Source organism: Meles meles, chromosome 4 (assembly GCF_922984935.1).
Source record: "Meles meles chromosome 4, mMelMel3.1 paternal haplotype, whole genome shotgun sequence".
NCBI lineage: Eukaryota > Metazoa > Chordata > Mammalia > Carnivora > Mustelidae > Meles > Meles meles.
In genome coordinates, this window is record NC_060069.1 from 22,223,266 (window position 1) to 22,245,142 (window position 21,877).

The window sequence follows — 21,877 nt, forward strand, 5'->3', positions numbered from 1 at the left end:
AGTGAGACAAATGCATACACACACTTGCCTCTGAAGAGCTAAGAGCCTGGCCACTACCAATCTTTGTACTCACTATTCTGCCTTCTGTAGCTTCTCCAAGCAGCCCTCCAAAAGTGATTACAGGAGACATACAGGCACAGTATAGGAAAAGAATCGAGGCCAGGCACTGTAGACTTAATGCATCCTTGAAGTCACTCAAGAAAAAAGGTGCTTTCCTTTTGATGTCAAGTATCAAACCACCAAAAAGCCTAAATAGGTGAGATGAAACTCGTCAAACTGTACACTAGAGGATTCTAGCTAGTTCAAACTAAAACTATGGGCTACATAAAACTGCTGGTGCCTAGTGTTTCGTCAACAAAAATTAATATCCTATTTAAATCATGATATAAATTATAGGAGATACACTCATTTAGTCTAATCCACTGATAGAGGAAAGGCAGATCTCATTAAGTTAAAAGACACATAAACATCTGTATTTTATGGACTATATATTAAGAAGACTGCAGGCAAATGATTTTATATGAGTAAATGTAATTTCAGACACAAATGCACAAGAAAATATACAATAAAATAGGTAAGACCTAACACTCCATTCATGAAAACGAGCATAAGCAATTCTATCAATTATTATCTACATTATAAATCTTAAAGGCAAATATCAGAAATATCAGGAGGCAATTATAATATAAATCCTAAGTCCCCCAAATACCCTTTAATATGAATATAGTATGTTGTGCTTAGACTCAGTAGTGAATCAAATAATTCTAATGACTTTTAAAATTAGTACCTCAATAACATAAGTATTTCTTGTCCAGGAGAAAAGCCTGTAAACCACTTCAGAGCATTTAATTTACTGAATATATACTCAAGTTCATGTGCATATTAGTAAGACTAAGAGGTTTTAATTAGGAAATTTAACATCTATATTTGTACATTAAAGTCTTAGCATTTTAATGTGAGTGTGTGTGTGTGTGTGTGTGTGTGTGTGTGTGGTTTTATCAGACTCTTGGATACATCTTATATAAGCTCTGTGAGGGGTAGGGGCTTTTTCTTGTTTACTGCCTTTATCACCAGTGTCTAGAACACTGTCTAGGACATAGTAGGTACTCAGTAAATACTAGAGACAACTCAGTAATTCAAAAAGGTTTTGTGACTCATAAAACATACAATCACTCTGTAGAAAATACACCAAAAAATTAATCTTACGCTTTAAAATGCTTTGGATGTTTCAAGGTTTATCATTCTACCTTTTTTTAAAGTTAATACTAAAATAAATACTAAACACACATTGACAAGTATAAGTTACTCTATAAATAATCTGACAGCAAGGGAAATCAACTTGCAATGAAAAAGGTGCCAATCTAGAAAATGAAACTGTATATTCAAATCAACAACTGTTTTATATTTCATAGGAGGCTCTCGTGTGACCATGAAATCAATGGGAGTCTAACTTGGTATTTCTCAGTCAGAGATCTGAAGAAATACCACTAACAGGTAGTATTAGACCACCACTTTCCGCACCAGGGCAATCTTATTCTCTATGATAGAGACTATCTCATATATATTCTACAGAGACTATTTTCTATGATAGAGATTATAATACATTAGGCAGTGAGTAAACTGTAGGTTTTAAGTTTCTCTAAATTTTATATTCAGTATGCCATTTATTTTTCTTCTATATAGTATTCTTTAGGCATGTCATCAATGCCACCTAATAATGTTTCTGTATAAAATAACCTGATTTGCTAAACAAATATTTAAGATTCAAAATCTCTTCTGTTCACACCACCACCAATAGATAACAATATCAATATCCACATGCTTTGCTATGGTATGGAAATACTGTAACATTTCTCTACTTCTACAAAATATTTTAAGACAATGTTTGCACCCAGCAAATATTTCTGTATTTATTACAAAAATTAACATCTTCAATAGTTTTTCTAGCTAGGTTTCTAAAGCTTATTACCATGGTTTAATTATGCTTAACTCTCTAATTTTACATTATCTCATGATATAATGCTCATTTTCATATTATTTTATAATGTCTAGGCACACACACAGAAAATATCAGTTACAATTCCTCTCTATTCCTATAATTCTCTATCTTCATATGGAGAATTTTAATAGCACTCCATACCTTCTTCAAGAACCTTCTGTCTGGGTAATGTAAATCACCCTATATACTATGTAATTGCTCGATATTCTTACTGTATGATCCATAATATTTTCACCTTAAATTAAAACCTGATACTCAAAATCCAAGTATATACTAGTAAAATTTATTTTTAAATGAATTAATTTTCCTTATCATACATTTACAAAATAATACTTTTTTAAATATGAAAAAAACACTGTATAAGACTAACTTCCATATATTTAAAAAGAAAAAAAGAATTTTTATGCCTTCTTCATCAAATCAACCCCTAGCCCCCTAGAAGACTCCCACATTGAATCAGTATTTGTACCCACCGTCCAGTCCTCTGTAGCTCAGGCCCAGCATGGTGGTCGGCCTCTTTAGGAGTATCACCTGAGCTGGGGGCAGATCCATTGGGAAATACAGGAATCTTTCTCTTTTCCTGCATTTCACAAAAAACACATTTTCAGAATTCTGTTCTAAAAAAGCTAAGACGGTACCCTTGAATTAGAGGGAATAGGAGATCTTATGTTGATTACATATCTAATCAGTACTCCTAGAAAAAATGAGTCCTAATATAAACTCCATTTCAAATAAACTGCACTTTAGAACAGCATCTAATATTTGTCTCTATTAGTATTTTATGCTTATGATTGGCTTTTTATATTTTGAATTTTAATATCAAATATACTATGAAACACATTCATACACCTATTTCAAATTATGAATCAGCCATAGGAAAATAAATACCCAATAAAGCATCTCTCCAACCAGAATATTTAAAATATTGTTCATACTAACTAATGAAAAGTATTATTACATTAATAAAAAAGTAAATGCCATATTTATTTTACCAAATTACTTCCCTGAAGCCATTAATACAAGAGTTATCTGTTAAACACATTTTCATAAAAATAAATTTCCCATTAAGCCTTATTACTAATTCAAGATTCTTATGATAAAGGATGTCCCTGCCCCCCTCACCTGAAGATAAAGAAGCTAACTTCTAATTTGTTACTTCTAGGGATGAAAGGTCGTATGTGACACAGGGAGCAAGAGGGAAGGAGACAAAAAGAAAAACAGAAGAAAGAGAGAAAGGTAGGGGAGGAGTGTTCATCCTTGGAAATCCCGAGTCAAAAGCTCTGAGTAAACTACAAACTTAAACTACTTGGTTTATATGTTCAGTAGCAAAACTTATCTATAATTGTATGTTTACCATTTGAAAATAAATTAAAACTAACATATTCTAGCTCAAAGGGGAAAGAGAATAAAATTATAGAATTCCTAAAAAACAAAAATAATGAAAAATATTATGTAACACAATCTATGGGATACAGCAAAAGCATCATTCAAGAAAATTAAGCACTTATATTAAGAAAAATGAAAGGATAAAAATAAATGAATTAAATATCTAACTCAGGAAATAAAATAGCTAAAAGCAGAAACTGAGCCACAAAATATTTTTTTAAAAAGGAAAAATGAAATAAGTTGTAAAAGCTTTTTTATTTGAAAAAATATAAACCATTAGCTAATACTCAGCAAAAGATATGACAAGGAGGCAACTTCAAACTGAGGGAAATTTTCTAAACACATATACACACACAGACTATACTGTATAATGTTATGCAAATAAATTTAAAAACCTTGATGAAATAGGTAATACACAAATAATACATAATTTCCCAAAACTGACACCAGAAAATAGGAAATAGGTAATGTTCTAGGAAAACTTAAGACTGACCCCAGAAAAAAACCAGAAAGCGTACACAAGTGAATCACCACAGAAGAAATAAGCATATTGCTGAAGCCCACCACACAAAGACTCAGACTCAGAACATTTTACAAAGAAATTCTTCCAAACTTTTAGAACCAAATCATTCCAAGCCATTTAAAGTTTTGACACCACAAGGAGAGGAAAATTTACAAATTTACCGTTATGAAACAAATGTAACAAAGATGTCAAAGCGTGAATGAAGACAGCACAAAATACTGCAAACTAATCTACTTACAGTGATGCAAACAACTCAAACAAAATATTAGACAGAGACAACCAGCACTTGGAAGCTGAGTCTGGGCTTATTCTATCAACACAAGAGTGTTTTCGTATTATATACTCCTTTACTATGGTTTGCCACAATAATCAGTAAATAAAATTCATACAATCATCTCCAGAGATGATAACATCTTTTTTTTTTAATTTTTTGAAAAAATTTAACATCCACTTTTATTAAAAATATCAATGAAACAAAAATTAGGATACTTTCTTAGCATGATAAAAATGTGTATTTTGGCCCCCAATGTCAGTGACTTAATGAGAGAAACATTAAAAACGTGGACTACACAGTTCAGGGGCGTCTGGGTGGTTCAGTGGGTTAAAGCCTCTGCCTTCGGCTCAGGTCATGATCCCAGGGTTCTGGGATCGAGTCCCGTACTGGGCACTCTGCTCAGCGGGGAGCCGCCTTCTCCATCTCTCTCTGCCTGCCTCTGTGCCTACTTGTGATCTCTGTCAAATAAATAAATAAAATCTTTAAAAAACAAACAAACAAACAAAAAACACATGGACTACAGTTCAGAACAAATTCAGAAATGCCCATTTAGGGGAGCCTGGATGGCTCAGTGAGGTGAGCTCTGAGTTTCAGCTCAGGTCCCAGTCTCAGTGTCATGAGATGAAGCAGAGTCTGCTGGAGATTCTCTCCCTCTCCTTCTGTCCCACCCCCTCTACTCTCATCTACACAGAAGTATTTTCTCTTTCTCTCTACAATAAATAAATTAATTAAAAAAAAAAAAAAAGAAAAGAAATGTCCATTTAAAGTCAACTACCACTTAACACTACTAGAGCTTCAGTAAGTACAATTAGACAATAGAAAATGTCTTAGAGCTGGAAGAATGAGAAAAGGAGGGATAAAAATATCTGACTACAGATGATATAACTGGAAAACTTACATACAATGAGAGAACTAAGGGAGGAAGATCAAAAAGAAACATACAGCAACAAATACCCTTCATATATAACAGTAACAAACTGGTGATATAATGGAACAAAACCCTCATTTACAACAGAGACAATAAAGACAAAATGCTAATGAATACACTCACCAAGAAGTGTGTAAAGCGCAGATAAGGAGAACTTTATTGCATTCCTTAAGGACAGAAGAACTGACTTGAAATAGGAAAAAAGTGGGGGAAAACATACCATGTTCTTGAATGATTCAATGTTACAAAGATGTCAATTCTCCGTCAGTTCATTTACAAATTTCACAATTTTTGAAAAATCAGGTTTTATTTCTGGAAATTAAAAGCTGATTTTAAAGCTTACATAGAAAAATAGACATGCAGAAACAGCAAAGAAAATTCAGAAAAGAAAGAGTAATAGGTCAAGAGGGAATCTAGACCTACTAGATATTCATATATGCTAAAAAGCCTCAGAAATTAAAGTGTGGAACTCGTCCATGAACAGACAGGCTATGGAAAAGAAATTCTAGAAACAGACCTGAATGAAAATGGAAATTTAGAAAATGTAAGGCACCAGCACTTAACACTTAACTTTTTAATAAGCTGAACAAAAAGGCAGCTAAAAATTTAGATGAAAAGTAAACTTGGATGCATACTCCACATAATACACCATAATAAATTCCAAAGGATCAACAAGTAAGCTCAATATTAAGAAAAGGAATTTTTTTTTGAGGGTGGTTGGAGTGAGGAACTACAGATAACCAAGAATATTCAACTTCACGAATGACATAAATGTACATTAAAACCACTTTAAAGTACTTGACATAGTAGGATGAAGATAGCTATCGGACTGACAAATACTGAAAGTGTGACAACACAGTTAGTGAGGCTGTAGGGAAAGGACATTCATCCGCGTTGGAGTCCAGAACAGTGCAACCCAGTAAGAAGGGATTCTGGTAGTATCGACTAAAATTGTAAGTAAGTTCCCATGTGAGCCAGCAATCCTATTTCTGGGAATCTACCCTACAAATAAACCTGCATAAGACTAAATTGGCATATCAATACTGTTCTATGCTTTGTAAAAGCAAAAGCCTGAGCCCAGGAAAAGCACAAAGTACGGGATATCCATAAATGACCCATAACAAAGCTGTGAGAAAATGAAAAATATTTCTAGGATATCGTATGATTGAATTTCCAGGATATATTGTCATATGAAAAAAGCAAAGTGCAGAACACATGTGGTATGTTAACTTTTGGTAAGAAAAAGGAAGAAATAGGACTATATTCATATTTCCTTGTACTGAATGAAAATTAGAAGGATAAACATAAAACTAGTAACAAATGGTCCTCTCACAGGAGGTGGGTATAGGGTTTTATAAGAAGGTAAATGGAATATGGTAGGAGTACACCTTCTCTGAGTGTACATTTTTATATATAATTTTGATTTCTGAATCATAAAAATATTCAATTCAAAAATATTTTAACTAAGAAAAAGTAATTCAGAGAATTGTGTAGATTCTTACCTGAGAAGGAACATTTTTTGGTGGCTCTATGCGTATTGAAGGATCCCACTCTCCTGGAGGTAGGACAGTTACTTGATCTAAAAATTCATCAATTCCAGATAAGAGGTCATTTCTGTCTTTTGCCTTATAGGCTACATCATGAAAAATCTACCAAAAAAAAAAAAAAAAAGGGTAAAAGGATTTTAAAGCTGAAAGAAAATTCTACACATGGTAAATCCACTTTAGATATGATAAATAAGTCTAACACTTAATTACAAATCTCTGCTCCAAATAGAGACAGCAGTCCTGGTCAATATAAGTCATGTTCAGTGAAAAGGTTCAAAAACGGAGGAGAGAAATTATGGAGAAAAAAAGCAGGAAGGGGAAAAAGATGAAATCCTGAGCAAAACCCAAAGAAATGATATCCTGAAATGCAGGATGGACAAAATTTCAAGAAAGTGGCCAATAACTTCAAATACGGGGGAATGGGGTAGGGGAGAAAAAGACCAAAAAGCATCCACTGATCTTGACAGAAAGGTCTCAAAGACCTTACCAAAGGCAAATAGTTGAAGAGGTAATAAGATAAAATAGTACAGACAGCAAGGACAATTTTGTAAGCTTCACTATGAAGAAAAAGAAAACTATAGTATGTTTCACAATTCGTGTCTGTTTGAAAAGGATCTGAAATTCCACTTCGAAGAGATTTTATAATATGATAGTCATGATGAGTATCTACCTCTTGGGGTATTTTAATTACCTCATCTGTCATGAGAGTGGCTATTGATCTTCCAATTTCATGGTACTGTGGTGCCTTGCCTGCGGGACCCAGTAACAGAAACAAAAATCTAAAGAAACATTAAAATACACAGACTTTAATAAAAACAACATATACAAAAAGACCAAGGCAATCATAAAGAAATAATTCAAATGTAAACACAGAAACAACATTCAGATCTCGTTTCCACCCCCCTCACTAATCACTGAGAAAAAAAATAACACTCTACTCATAGTAAAGCAGACCACAAAACTAAGCAAGGCATTCATAATTAACTTTCTACCAAGTTACTGCTCCCCATCTTCTTTAGGGTAAAAAAGTAAAGAATTGAGAGTTTTATGTTAGAAGTTCCCATTTTCTTTACCCTTTTGAATCTGAATAAGCAATTTTATCTCATCTGTACTGATGAAAAAGTAAATTAGCAAATAATGGAAATACCTATCCCACTAAATACTTAGAAGTAACGTTTACCTAATAAAATCGTGCAGAGCATACACAAAAAATTCATAATCCCTCAAATTATGGTGGATAAAGACTCTACTGTGGTAAATAAGGGACTATGCAGGGGCGCCTCAGTGGCTCAGTCTGTTAAGCGTCTGCGGCTCAGGTCATGATCCCAAGGTCCTGTGATGGAGCCCCACCCCTCCTCAGCAGACAGCCTGCTTCTCCCTCTCCCTGCTACTCTACTTGTGCTCTCTCTGCATCTCTGTCAAATAAATAATTAAAAATCTTAGAAAAAAAAAAAGGAACCCTGCAAGGAAAAAGAATTTTTATTCACAACTCCACAAATTTAACATCAAACTTCATATTATTTTATTTTTTAAATTTATTTATAAATGACTAAATAAAAAGTATTTAATGTCATACTTAGTTATATCCTCATTAACACTACAGTAAGATATTAATATTCACACCCAAATTGGAAGTACTCATCTTCTTGTTTTATGAGAATTTAAATGTGAATCTATAGAATTCTTTTTCTCATTTATCTTAATACTATACCACTAATGTAACCCAGGAAAACATACCAGAAATAGGCACATATACTCTAATCAAGTTATAATTAATTCTTCATCTTTACTATTATAAAAATGATTTTTGATATTTTTAAAATTCTTCTTATTTACAATTAAATTTATACAGCTAGTAGCTAATAAACTGATTATCCTATAACACAACTTGCTAATTCTTACGAATACGGAACAGAAATTTTTGGTCAGGTCAGAACAAAGCATTTTACCTAATTCAGAGGCATTTTATTACATTTAATCAACCCTATGAAGTAATCACATCTTCATTTTATAAATGACGCTTAGGAAATTTCAGTCAGGCTTGACCTTCCCAGAAAAAGTGGCCCAGCAAAGATTCAATTCCATTCTCACTCCACAGAACATAATAGGTCTAAAACGATGAGCTGCCTTTAAACCAAAGCTCCTAAAACACCAAACCTCTTATAAAGGTATAAATGCTAATTATTTTTTAAAAGGATGCTTTCTTTTTGTTTTTAATTCCAGAAAGATAACTCTTATGCTCTACTAGTCAAAGCATTCGGTGCAATGACAATATTAACAATTAAAATAAGCTTTTAAAAGCAAAAACGCTCCTTTTAACCAATAGATAAAAATTTTTAAATTTGAGCCATGCTGAGAGTGTTAATCAGAACGAACTCTACCTCGTAGGAACAGGGACTTCAGTCAACCCTGAGAGGAGAACAGCAGGAGCCAGTCTCACAAATGCAATTATAGGTCTTTCCAAAAAGTCTACTTCTCCCACCAGAACATTGGATGCCTCGGCTCCCGAAGGAATTTTTCTCATGAAATTCATATCAACCTATCGACAAATAAATAATAGTTAAAATCAAATTTGTATGGTATTTTTAAGTCTATTTAGAGGTAAATAGGAAAGAAAAACTCCTTTTAAGGCTACTATTTGCTAAAAAACCAGTAATCTAATAGATGTAAAAACACCAAAATTCTCACACATATAAAGAATGGAGTAGACAAATACAAAAAAAGCAAGCAAAACACATCTATCAAACAATGCTCCCAACTGTTTTTTTTCTTTACTATTTTAGAGATCTAAATTTTCAAACATACAAACTAGAGAAAATTTTCAGTGATTATAGCACTATTCATTAAAAACTATTAGGGACAAAAATATATTCACAAACTAACAATGGCTCATGAAATTATACACAGTGCTAAAAATTATTCATTTCATGATTATTTTTACTTAATCTTAGAAATGAATTAGCCCTTTTATATTTTACATATATTGTTATAAGTCCTTTTTATTTTAAAAAAGCTCTGTGTATTCCTTGGTATTTTCAGTAGATGGCAAAAAACTGTTTTTATTTTTATTTAAAACTAAAGTAAATAGCCATCACTGGTACAGATTTAGGATAGCGCTATAAAATCAAATTTAGTAGTCTGTGTATAATTACAAAGAAAAGGTTATCAACATCATATCAAAGTATGGGAACTTCATTTCTATGCAGTTTCACACGAGTCACTATCTATGAGAAATGAAACCAGCACTTACAGCGGGCCTCTTGAGTCCCACACTCAGTGTGCCACAACTACAGTGCCAGGAGGCAGACTCCTGCCCAACAGGAGACAAGGAGGGGTACACAAGGATAGGCCAAGTAAAAATAAGTAAAACTATGACAGAGGAACAGAAATAAATGGCATCTGCCATATCTAGAGAGATGTCTAATGAAAATAACACTGATCAATTTAACCAGAATAAGCTGCAGTATGGTTACTGAACACTTTCCACTCATCTGAAATAACAGAAGTACCAGTAAAAATATGGTCAAGTTAGAAGAATTAAAAATACTTCTATAATTCTAGAGCAAGAAGCTCAAGCAAAGCTATACTGCAAATCATTTATTTACACTCCTTTTCTGCAAAATGTGATTTATAGATTTCATACCATAAGAGGCTTAAGGAAATGCATCTTACTTCAAATAGTCACAGTTAATTAAAAGTCTTAAATTGGATACAACGATGTTAAAATAGAGTGTCTTACAGCAAACTAATCAAAAAAGTTGTAACAGCCACACAGAATCCATTATTCAGAAGGAGTACTCATAAAGTATGCTTTAAATTCAACTGCAATTTGAACTTAAGGGTTTTTTGCCCAGTTCTTTTGAAATTTTGAGTTTTCTATTTTTATTTCACCTAAATACTCATCTACCAAAATAAAAAATCACAGTTGAGACAGGAGAGTTGTGTTTAAATCCATGCCTTTACCTACCCATGGGGATACACCAATACGTTTCCCAGGGACATTCCAGAAAATACTGACACTGTAAGACAGTAATTCTGGGATCTTATTACAGCCAAGAAAAGGCTAAATCACCAGTGCTGAAACATAATTCCCAGAATTATTCTTTTTGCTGGAAAGTAGCTCCAGAACAAATGACAAATTCAAAAGGTACTAAAGTTTCATGATATCTATGGGTAGGTATAAGATGGAAATACCATATTATTCACATATTCTTTTGTCAAAATTCCTAAAACTAGTAATATATAAAGATATTCAAATGCTCTTAAGACTGTTAACTTTGCCATAATTTTGACCTTAAGTATCACAAGTATCACATATAGGCTTGTAATCACCAATCTATTAAAAAATTATTATAATCAGTGCTAATAAAAGTCACATTGCTAGTGATTTTCTTAGTGATTATGAAAATCTCGGAGATTATGAAAATTTACAGTGAATGACAGAATTACCTTGCTGAAGTCAACAGTACTATTTTCTCTGCTTCCTCCACCTCCATTACCTTTAATTTCTCCACTTTTACTATTGTCCAGGTTTCCAGGTGCAGACTGTGGAGAGGCCAAAATACCTGTATTTAAGAACCAAAATATTCCAAATCAGTAAGGAGGAAATTCACTTTGTAAACTGACTCTGCTCATATCCTGAAAGTGATAATTTATTAAAAGCAAATGTGCAAGGTTTAAAAAAAAAAAAAAAGTGCCAAGTGTTAGTATCATACCAGCAAGACTAGAATAACATTTTAAGCAATAATGAAGCTGTATATTTTAACATTTAAAATAATATAATTGGAATTTACACAAACGGTGGCCATTTGCAAAAAGAAGGAAAAAAGTGAGTAGGTGAGGAACACAGAAAATGGAAGACCTGAGTCTGACTACACTACAAATACTCAGGGAATGCACTCGCGATGTACATAACACACATGCCAACTGCAGAGCTTAATGATGCCAAATACAGCTGGCATACTTACATCAGTAACAATACTTATTTTCTGATAAACCTTAAATGCAACTCAGACAAATCGGTAAAATTAGCTTGTTTAGATAACAAATGATACACATTCTATCATTAGTATGCTCATTTCAAGTGATATTCAGCAGCAATATTTCACAACAATAAAATAACCTAAAAAAACCCATAGCCTGTGACCAACTGTTATCACTATGAAGTCTGCAAAAAGCTCAAGTCTCAATGTTTATAAAGTACATAACACAGATTTCTACCACTAAATGTATCTCACTTTTTCAAAACACCCAGGATATTCTGGTTCAAGAATACAGTTTATTATTGCCCCAAACACTGAGCACAGGAAAAAAGATGCTAGGTTGACCTACAACAGACCTTTTAGTTTTAACTCTGCCACTCACACAACAATCTAGCTACCCACAGAAATTCAATTAAGCAGTTTGTGCCTAAATCCTATAAACTTTAAAGCTAATATTGGTAAATTTCCTGAATTTTAAGCACATTGGATATATCTGTTCCATGAGAGGGAATTTTCATCTTTCTAGAACACAGTGTAACTAATAATTGAATCTACGTCATTTGGGTTTACTACTTAAACTCAGTGACTGAAGACATTTGTGATATCCCCTTCTCTTATTAAATACCTAAAACAGGATGTTACCATGACCCAAAAACCCAAGTATAAAAAGCGTATGTAAACTGTTGGGGTAGCTGACTGGCTTGGTCAGTGGAGTGGGCAACTTCTGATCTTGGAGTTGTGGGTTTGAGCTCCACACTAGGTGTAGGATTACTTAAAAATAAAATCTTAAAAAAAAAAAAAAAACAAACCACAACAGCATATACAAACAATTTAGCTACATGCCCTGGAAGTGTTAAACAATTCTCAAATAAAAACTATATGCTAAAACTTATCTCATTTCTATCACCTTAGCTTAGCAGAATAGTTACTATGATTCCTCTTCTTTGACCTCTGCCTCTGAAATTCCAGAATGGAGTTCATTCCTTTATTAAAATACATGCCCAGTTTAGGGGACGGGGGTGGATAAAAAAAGGTTAACCAGCATTTTTCAGCGGCATACCATTAAGGCCTTGGTGTCAAGGTGTCAACTGCACGTGACCATCAATACATACACTTCTAACTACTAAACATATTCAGTCCACCCATGTATAATCAAAAGAATATATATTCAATTTCCTAGAACAGTGTCAGCCACCATATTTTAGAGAGAAGAGTAGAATGGAGACTATGGGGAGAATGTAAGGATATAGTGGGAGCGGGAAGAAGAAATGATGTGGAAATGCAATACTGATAAAGTTAGAATAGGATCTCAAGTCATCCAGCTAACCTGGACATCCTAAACCTATTAGAACTGGCATAAGAAGTATACGTTAGTTTTTCACCAGTATCCTCTCTGTGCAGTCCTTCGCAATCTCAGCTAAGTTAAAGTTGTTTCTCAACCAGTAAAGGAAGTCTCCCTGCTTGTACAATAAATTCCAGTGCTCAGAATTAAATGAGTAAATTCCCCAAAATTAAAACTATCGCTAGCACAGATAACTCAGAAAGACTGTACTTCTTGGCTTTAAGAAAAAAACAACGTCTGTATATATATAAAATCAATACTTGGATTTTAAAATCATACTTTGGTAAATCTATTCTTTTGTCTTTACAGTTTTTCTCACAATAACATATCTAGAGAAAGATAAATCCAAGATACCGAGTCTTCTGCCACTAAAAGATTGAAAATAGAAGCAGTTGGAGCAGTGGTGCACAAAGAGAAGATTCTGTCCCCCGAGAGATATCTGGCAATAGGGAGGGCCATTTTTCATCACCACAACTAGGGAGTACTACTGGCAGCTAGTGCAGAGGCCAGGGATGCTGTCGAACATCCTACAATGCACATGATAGCCCCTCATGACAAAGACGAGTCCAGCCCAAAATGTCAACAGTGCCAAATTTGAAAAACAGGGAGTCAGAAGATAGTTACAAATACTAAAACTAAGCTTAACTCTTTTACATGTAATTATTCTCCAAAACATAATAGGAAACACCACTTTCTTTCTTACTATGGGTATGCACAAATCATGATCCCATGACACAAGATCTAGGACATCAGTCTCCAAAATGATGCTAAGGCTACTTTCCTCCTGTAACATAACAGCAGACTTCAAGGAAACTCAACCAGGGTTTCTAGGTGTTTCAAGGTAATACCACAGGTATTACCACAGGTAATTATACCAGGGAACAACATATAGCTGCTCCTATAATTTTAATTACATACCTTCTACACATGTCCTTTTAAACAGTAATTATGGGCTTTTTCTTGTCTTTACAAATTCCTCTCTTTTCCTTCCATTCTAATTTCTTTTCTTTAAATCTCATGGCATACTTATGGCAGAGGAGGAAAAAAAAAAGCTTAATTTCTTCAATTTTCAGTTAATTGCTACCTTTATCTCCTTAACAACATGGCCTAACAAGCTACTGTGAAACCGTCTATCATCTCCTAGTTCCTATATAAAATTTATATTCCCTCATAGGAGCTGGTAAAACAAGAAATGTTCAGTATTACTGCTAGATATAAGTAAAAACAAATGCAAAGGATTTACTTTAAAATCACTTTTCTTGGGGCACCTGGGTGGCTCAGTGGGTTAAAGCCTCTGCCTTTGGCTCAGGTCATGATCCCAGGGTCCTGGGATAGAGCCCCACATTGGTCTCTGCTCAGTGGGGAGCCTGCTTCTCCCTCTCTCTCTGCCTGCCTCTCTGCCTACTTGCGATCTCTGTCAACTAAATAAATAAAAAAATCTTTAAAAAAAAACCACTTTCTTCAAAGAAAAATAGTAAGTCTTGCTGGTTCTTTCTAATTAAGACTGTTGATAACTTCTGAGTAAATAATTATAGGTATTTCTTTTTGTTCAGTTACCTCATTACTATACTATATATTCTCTACAAGGTATTAAAATCTACAATGATATATTATACTGCAGATTTTGCTGTGCATAGATCTGAGTTCAATTCCTGGTCATTTATGGCACGATCTTAATAAGTCTTTGTCTTCTTCATTTGTAAAACAGGGAATAACAAGAACCTCAACAAACTGTTAGGAGAATTATAAATATATTTGAAAAGTAATACCACTGCATGTAGAACTAGAAAACAATGGAAGCAATAGCTATGGTCATAATTAATGTACAATGATTTAGCCACCATATGTCCCTTTTTTACTTCTAAAAGTATGTATTTTTTTGGCAACTACAATGAGCCTTGATTAAATATACTTGGTATGTCTGGACAAATTCAGTACAGAGAAGGAGAAGTTTGTCATATGTGATAGGACCTTGAGAATTTTGTCAGAGGACTTAGGCTATCACTTACTAGTTCTATGATCCAGGCAGAAGTTCTCTAGCTTTTCTGAGTTTCTGAGTTTTAGAATCTGAGTTTCTGAAAAATGCGTGCATCCACTTAACTGACACAAATTTTTATATACACTGAATAGGCTAATACAACAAACATAAATTATCAGTGAAGTGTTAAATGTTATCAGTATTATGAAGAAATGGAAAAATACTTATATGATTAAAACCACTAGCTAGCATTTACATGTCACACTGACACTTAGCTGTCAGTAAAAAAGCCACTAAAGAATACTTCTTTATATGAATTGAGTGGAAAGATACACATGTTTAAATGTACATATAACTAATACATTATGAAGAAACAAAATTACCATAATATATAACACTTGGATGACTAAACCTTTCATCCACTAAGGAATAATTTTTCTAATTCACAGACAAAAATATATCCTAGCCACTACTCTAAGATCTCTGGTCCTAAGAATTTCAAGGTCAGTTTGGAGTAAAGGTAGCTATGACATTAAACAGAGGACAAACTAAAGTCTATCCCAAAATATAATACTAGTCTTAAAATAATGATTCCAGATAGCCATTAGAGAACTTTGATCTTCAAAATATAATACTAGTCTTAAAATAATGATGATTCCAGATAGCCATTAGAGAACTTTGATCTTCTCAGAGACAAAAGGAGGAAAAGAACATTCGATCCTATTTGTGTTAGGAAGGTTAAAATATACTGCAGTCTTTGGAAAAAAGCAACAAATAGTAGCTGAAAGGCACATCACCTCATTCTAATTTATGTCCAAGATGTGTTCATTCATACTATGAAGGAAATGCACAAGAAGCCACCATTTTTTTTAAATCTTGGAAAATTAAAAGATTACTTATAAAAATTTGTTTTTCTGAACCATTCAAATGCCCTGACCTGTAAAATCTCAGTAAAAATTTTTGAAAGAGCTTTAAGTTATGTGTAGTTCTTTGCAGTCTTTTTGTAATCTAAAAATGTTTAATACTTCTGTTCTTTTCTACAATATACTATAAGGGAAAAAGAAAAAACATGCAGAAGTCAAAATAAATTATAAGCATTATCTACATATGCTGCTAAAGCTCTGTGCTGAAAGGCATTCCAAGTGCAAGTGATCCGGAGGCAGAAAGCACCACACAAGGAGGATGCGAATAGTTGCCTGGAGTCATGTCAACATTTTCCTCCTTCTTCTGTTCCTGGCCTCTCAGTGCTTCTAAGTCTTCCTCAGGCGGATGAATTACTACTGTGGGAATATCATCACTGGCAGGTGAAACCAGTAGTTCTGGGGCCTGAAGCTGACTCTGCTGGGAACTTCTGGAGGTCAGGCGACTGATGCTAGGGCTGGAAGGAGGGCTGTTTTGAGGGGTGGGTACTGGGGTTGTACACCTTGAGCCTGCAGGGCTTCCAGCTCTTGAAGAAGGAAGAAGATGACTAAGAAGAGATAAAGGCGATTCTCCTCTCAATGAAAGGTTTGAGGCAGACAGACCTGTTCGCAAAGAGTGGCGGGAGGCTGAAAGGCCTTCCCCTGAGATAAAACAAATAAATGAAAAATGATGAAGTTCATTGCAGAAGGCAAACAGACACACACACATAACATCAATTTACAATGTAAACTGCAAGCTTTAAAGCCCAAAATTTCAAATTCATGCTATTAGAGTTAGCATGGCAATCAGATGTTTAAATGTTAGAAAGGTAATGAAAACCTGCTTAAATTATACTTAGTTCCCTGAAGGTGTATCCAGAAAACAAAACAGAAAATAAAAAACAATGCAAATGATAGATGGTGGGGGTAATATTCTGTTAGTAATCAGAATATTCAATAATGTGGCTTTTTAAAAAAAACTATCAATGCAAAGTTGATAATAAATAGCAAATAAGAATGTAGTATAAAAATAATCTAAGAAATAAAACCCTAAACAAACCTTACAAGCACTGATAGATTATATTTAGTGTATTTTTCCTACACTGTACTCAAGCTGCTATAGGTAATTCTCTCACAAGGAAAGTTTGCATTATCTAATAATTCCTAACTTAAAATTGATATCAAATCTCTACATTAGTCAGTAGAGCATCACCTACTGGTAGTGCTCTCAAGTAAAATTTTAAAATATAAGGAAAGTTACAGGAATTTTTTTTTTAAAAAGTGTCAATTTGAAAGAGTATTCTTCAGCCCTCTAAAGATACTAGTAAATGTCCTAAAATATGCATCCATTTCTAATACAGCAGATAAAATTAAATACATACAATTTAATTTAGTAATAAAGTATTTCTCACCAACAGTGGCAAAAATGAGGTAAGTCTAGCGTATTTCAAAAGGTCGTATATATTTCTATTTCAAAGACCTGGTATTCTAAGAAGTGTAGCTTGGTGGAATAATACTAATTTTAGGAAAAACATGAGAACTATGACAATCAATCTGATATGATCTAAGTTATCAAAGCCACATGCTCAAGAGATCCCAGAAATATTAAAAAAGATGAACCTTAGTTCATAAACAACCACAACTTAGTTAAAACTAAAGCTATATGCAGAAAACTGTTAAATTACAACTATAATACAAAAAAATGACATGCACATGCTAAAATGATATTTAAAAGAAAACAGCCATTGTCTTATGATTAAAAGGAAACAAATGACAATCAGGGAATATCAGGAACAATTCCACATGAAGCATAAAGATTTAATAGGGTCTCTCTGAGTAAATGAACTCATTTCAGGAAAGCTGAGAATATACAGTACATGAAGATGAAAAAGACACAAAATGTGGCATGGATGGCTTAATTTTAAATTGAACTTAGGTCCATAAGAGATTTCTTTATTCTTGAGGTTACTTAAATATACAAACGCATCATTTTAAAGAGATTAAAAAACTTTTAATGGTTAAATACTCAGAAGAAAATGGACTTAAGAATGTCACACTGAGCTGCAAAAGATGATTACTGTCCACTCTAGATATATTAAACCCCATCCCATCCCCAATGGCTGTTTGTTTGTAGAATACTTAAAAGCCATCCTATTATTGCAGGAACAAAGAAGATGAGCAGAAAGACATTGTGGTCCATCAACCATCCCTCTTAACTCTAATCCTTGGGTAATGGTATCAGCTAGAGGCAAGAAGGATCCTCCTAAGCAACTCCAGCCCTTTGGACCTAGGTTTTGCAGAGTCACTGTCATCAGAGCTCTCTTTGAGAGCCAAAACAGAACCCCAGGGAAGTATCCTCTGCCTCCAGATGTGCCAGCCTTAAAACAGTGATGGAGGTGAATGGCTACAAAAACAATGCATCCCCACATAAGCCACCAGGTCCCACATAATCCACTCCTAGACCATGAGAGTTAGGAGCTAGAAAATGGTCTGTGCCATTCTCAATGGTTTGGAAGACATCAAGGAGGTCATCCCTAGCTTAAGAACAAACCATCCATAAAAAACCTTACACAAAGTGTATAAATAATAGGCAGTCAAATCATCAAACCAACCCAAAAACACTTATTTATGCTCCACAAATAAAGTATATTTGGGGAAACAAACAAAAAAATCACTATGAAAAATCTACTATAAATAATAAAGATTCAAATCCAAGACTTAGAATAAAAAATTAAACTTACAGATTGTAATTTATGTCTCTTTAATCAGTTATTCAAGAGTTCTTGACAAAAACAAAAAAGCAAGAAGTAATTTAGGATTGGCTATAGTGATAAATGTGCCATTATAACAAAGTGAATACTTAGTTTTTTCATCTGAATGATTTCTACAGATTAACTGTCATGTTATAAAGAATATTTTAGAAATGATATTTTTAAATACAAAAATAACATTATTACTTTTTAAAAATAATAAAAGAGATAATAAAATGATCTACAGAATTATCTGGAAAAAATATCTTTCTGCCCCCAAATGCTAACTGTATGCTGGAATGCTATTAGAGTAGAAGTGTTAGTGAAATTGGATGCCACAACTTATCTCACCATTCCTTTCAAGCAAGTGAGGGTCAGAATGTTTCTTGCCTATATCTGCAAAAGATCGAACAAGGGGAATCCGACTGGTGAATCTTTTCTCATTCTGATGATGATGTCTCTTCAGAAGAGCTTCTCTGACATTCTCTCTTATGGATTCATCCAACTGGCCAGAGGCTATCATGTTGTCCAATACCATATCTATTGAAAGAAAAATAACAGCCATTTTTATTAAATAAATGAATACTTGGAAGACTATAACATAAACCATAAAATGTACATGAAATCTTACTGAAAAATAAGACGTGTAAATAGTTCTCTAGAAAATATCATTCTCTTCTGATAGTGAATAATGTATGCATAAAGATAAATAAATATGTGCTAAAGGGGAGGTGGGTGAGGATGGGCTAACTCGGTGATGGGCATCAAGGAGGGCACTTGATGTATCGAGCACCGGGTGTTATATGCAACTGATGAATCAACATTCTACCCCTGGAAGTAATAATACACTATATGTTAACTAACTTGAATTTAAATGGGGGAGAAAAAAAAGAAAGAAAGATAAATACGAACATTATCTAAGAAAAGTAAACAAGTTACATGGAGACCTCTATCTTTTGTAAATACTGTTATTTCTAAAGAGGTCACTATTCTACACTAATAGCCTTCCTATAGTTGAAAGTGCTTTCCTGACATGGACACAATAAATTCTATTAAAACTCAGTATTCAGTAATATTGGCTTCCTAAGAAGTGAAGGTATTTTATTGCCTCACTTCACATTGTTGTCAAGACTACAGATGAGTACTGGACTCTTTCATTCAATAATTAACTACTTACTGAGTACCTTACATGTTGGGAATACAGAATTTAACTAAGGAGATCAAGTTTCCGCTCTCACTCTTCCAGAGGTAGAAAAACCAATGAGCAAATTAAAGGATAAAAATATCATGAAATAATAAATTCTAGGAAGATGAGTATATCAGGCTGTGACAGAGGTATGGGGGGAATGGAGAGATTGATGTAATGCCATATGATACATTATTGTAGTGGTTGGACTATTTTTAGACTATAAAATATATATAAATATTTTAAAACAGTGCCACTAATTTGAGATAAAACAGTCAAGCTTTCAAACCTAAGAGATTCCTCTGAGAGAAAACTGGAATCAACCTAATAGGTAGACTGTAACATTAACATAAGTACTACAGCCTACTACACAAAGGGGCGTTGGATTAGAAGACATTACATTGTAAATAATTAAAACATTGCTCTGTGTTATGCGATACCTGCAAAGCCAAAGTAATGTCTCCTAATACTATTCAAGAAATCTGTATACTCACAGGGAACTGACTTCCATGTGAGATCCGTACCTGTTTTTCTACACTTTTTAGACCTTTCTTCCTTCTCTTCCTCCTCCTCAGAATACTTTCTTTTTCCTGTACCACCTGCTCCTTGTTCTCATGTGTTCAAAGTCTATAAATAAGTAGTAAATAAGTAGTACATTTAATGTCCTTGTGGATTTTCCCCAGATACCTTGGTCCAAAAACTGAAGAAACAAAAAGCTATTTTCGCTACATTTCCAGAAACAGACTGCATATCTTGCTATGGCACTAGTCACTTCCCTTTTGGTACTGTAGTTGTGCTTGTCTGATTTATTCATCTTCTAGACTCTAAGTTTATTAAAGACAAAAAGGATTATTTATATGTGTACTCCTCATGCTGTCTTACGGAGGACAGAAGTTCAACCAAGAGCAATTAATCAATGGTCTAAAATCCCACCTCATTTTCCTTATTTAAATATCTCTAATTTCAGCACAACACAGGTACTGAAAAAGTCAAACTGCTTAACCTGCTATTTCATCTAGAGTGCTTGCTCTCATGTCTAGCATCACTGTTCCATTTAGGATGCAACTTCTTAGTTCAAAAAGACTGTGCAAAGAAAGAGTTGCCACATAAGGTTTACTCCATCGGTCACCGCCATCTTCAACATCCTCTTCAAATTTCAGCCATCTATAATATGTCAACACATAAAAATATTTTGTAAACAATGATGATTTCATTTGCTTATTTTAATATAATAAACATATGCTTGTTCTTTTTTTATATATATACTTGTCCTTTTAAAGAGAAAGAAAAGATTACCACTACCAACACAAAATTTGGCTACAAACTCATTTTTACAAATCGAGCTAATGGTCCACTCTATTCACAAGTTACAGTCTCTACAGTTCCTCATTCTGTTCTAGCTACACAATAATAGGTCTACAAAGAAAAACTATGGAACCTTGTGGTTTCCACTGCTAATCCTCTTCTAAACTGAACATATGCAGCAGGACCTTAATTTTTGAAATTTATTTCTCTAATTAAAGACATTAAAATGTGTAATTAACATATTATTACTTCTATGCTATGTTAAAGTGGTAAGGATTACTTAAGAAAACCAATTTTGAGAATAAAGAGATAAACTAAAGCTGTAGCTTCCAGACAAGAACAAATTCTCTCCTCATTATTTCAAAGCACCCAGGAACTCATAAATTCATTATATTTACAACACAAGAAAAAAAATCAGGAAAAGCCAACTAAATACTGAGACTAATAATACAAGTATTATTACCTGGCAGTTTCTTTCCATTCATACTCTTCTCCATCTCTGTAACACAGTTCATCCATTTCCGTAAAGAGATCATGTGGAATGTGCTCTTCATCATCATCTTCAGTACCAAGAATGAACTGAACTCTTTGGGATGGTGTGTCTTGACAAAAGAATTTAAATACACTCAAAAATTGCCACAATTCATTCAAAGATAAATTCAGTTTGAAAGTGAGATGCTTTCAAATAAATGCATTTATTTGAATATTTAATATATTTAAATAAAAATATATTCCATCAAAACTTTTATTAAAATACTATAAATCTGGAAGAAAACAA

General features: G+C 33.6%; 1 protein-coding gene across 6 annotated transcripts in view; it reads right to left on the bottom strand.

Annotated features, from left to right (window-relative positions):
* The window catches only part of SLC4A7 (solute carrier family 4 member 7), a 116,574-nt gene that overhangs the window by 34,510 nt on the left and 60,187 nt on the right, over positions 1–21,877 (bottom strand). For 5 of the 6 annotated variants that reach the window (XM_046001496.1, XM_046001497.1, XM_046001495.1 and 2 more), the window contains exons 4-12: positions 21,563–21,701; positions 20,798–20,958; positions 18,960–19,148; positions 11,107–11,222; positions 9,039–9,196; positions 7,349–7,436; positions 6,613–6,759; positions 2,473–2,579; positions 74–248 (exon numbers count right to left, since the gene is read on the bottom strand). In XM_046001496.1, coding sequence (XP_045857452.1) covers positions 74–248; positions 2,473–2,579; positions 6,613–6,759; positions 7,349–7,436; positions 9,039–9,196; positions 11,107–11,222; positions 18,960–19,148; positions 20,798–20,958; positions 21,563–21,701 — 1,280 coding nt within the window. Of the gene's footprint in view, positions 1–73; positions 249–2,472; positions 2,580–6,612; positions 6,760–7,348; positions 7,437–9,038; positions 9,197–11,106; positions 11,223–16,155; positions 16,522–18,959; positions 19,149–20,797; positions 20,959–21,562; positions 21,702–21,877 lie in introns of all 6 variants that reach the window. The other variant, XM_046001499.1, reaches the window with a different exon arrangement.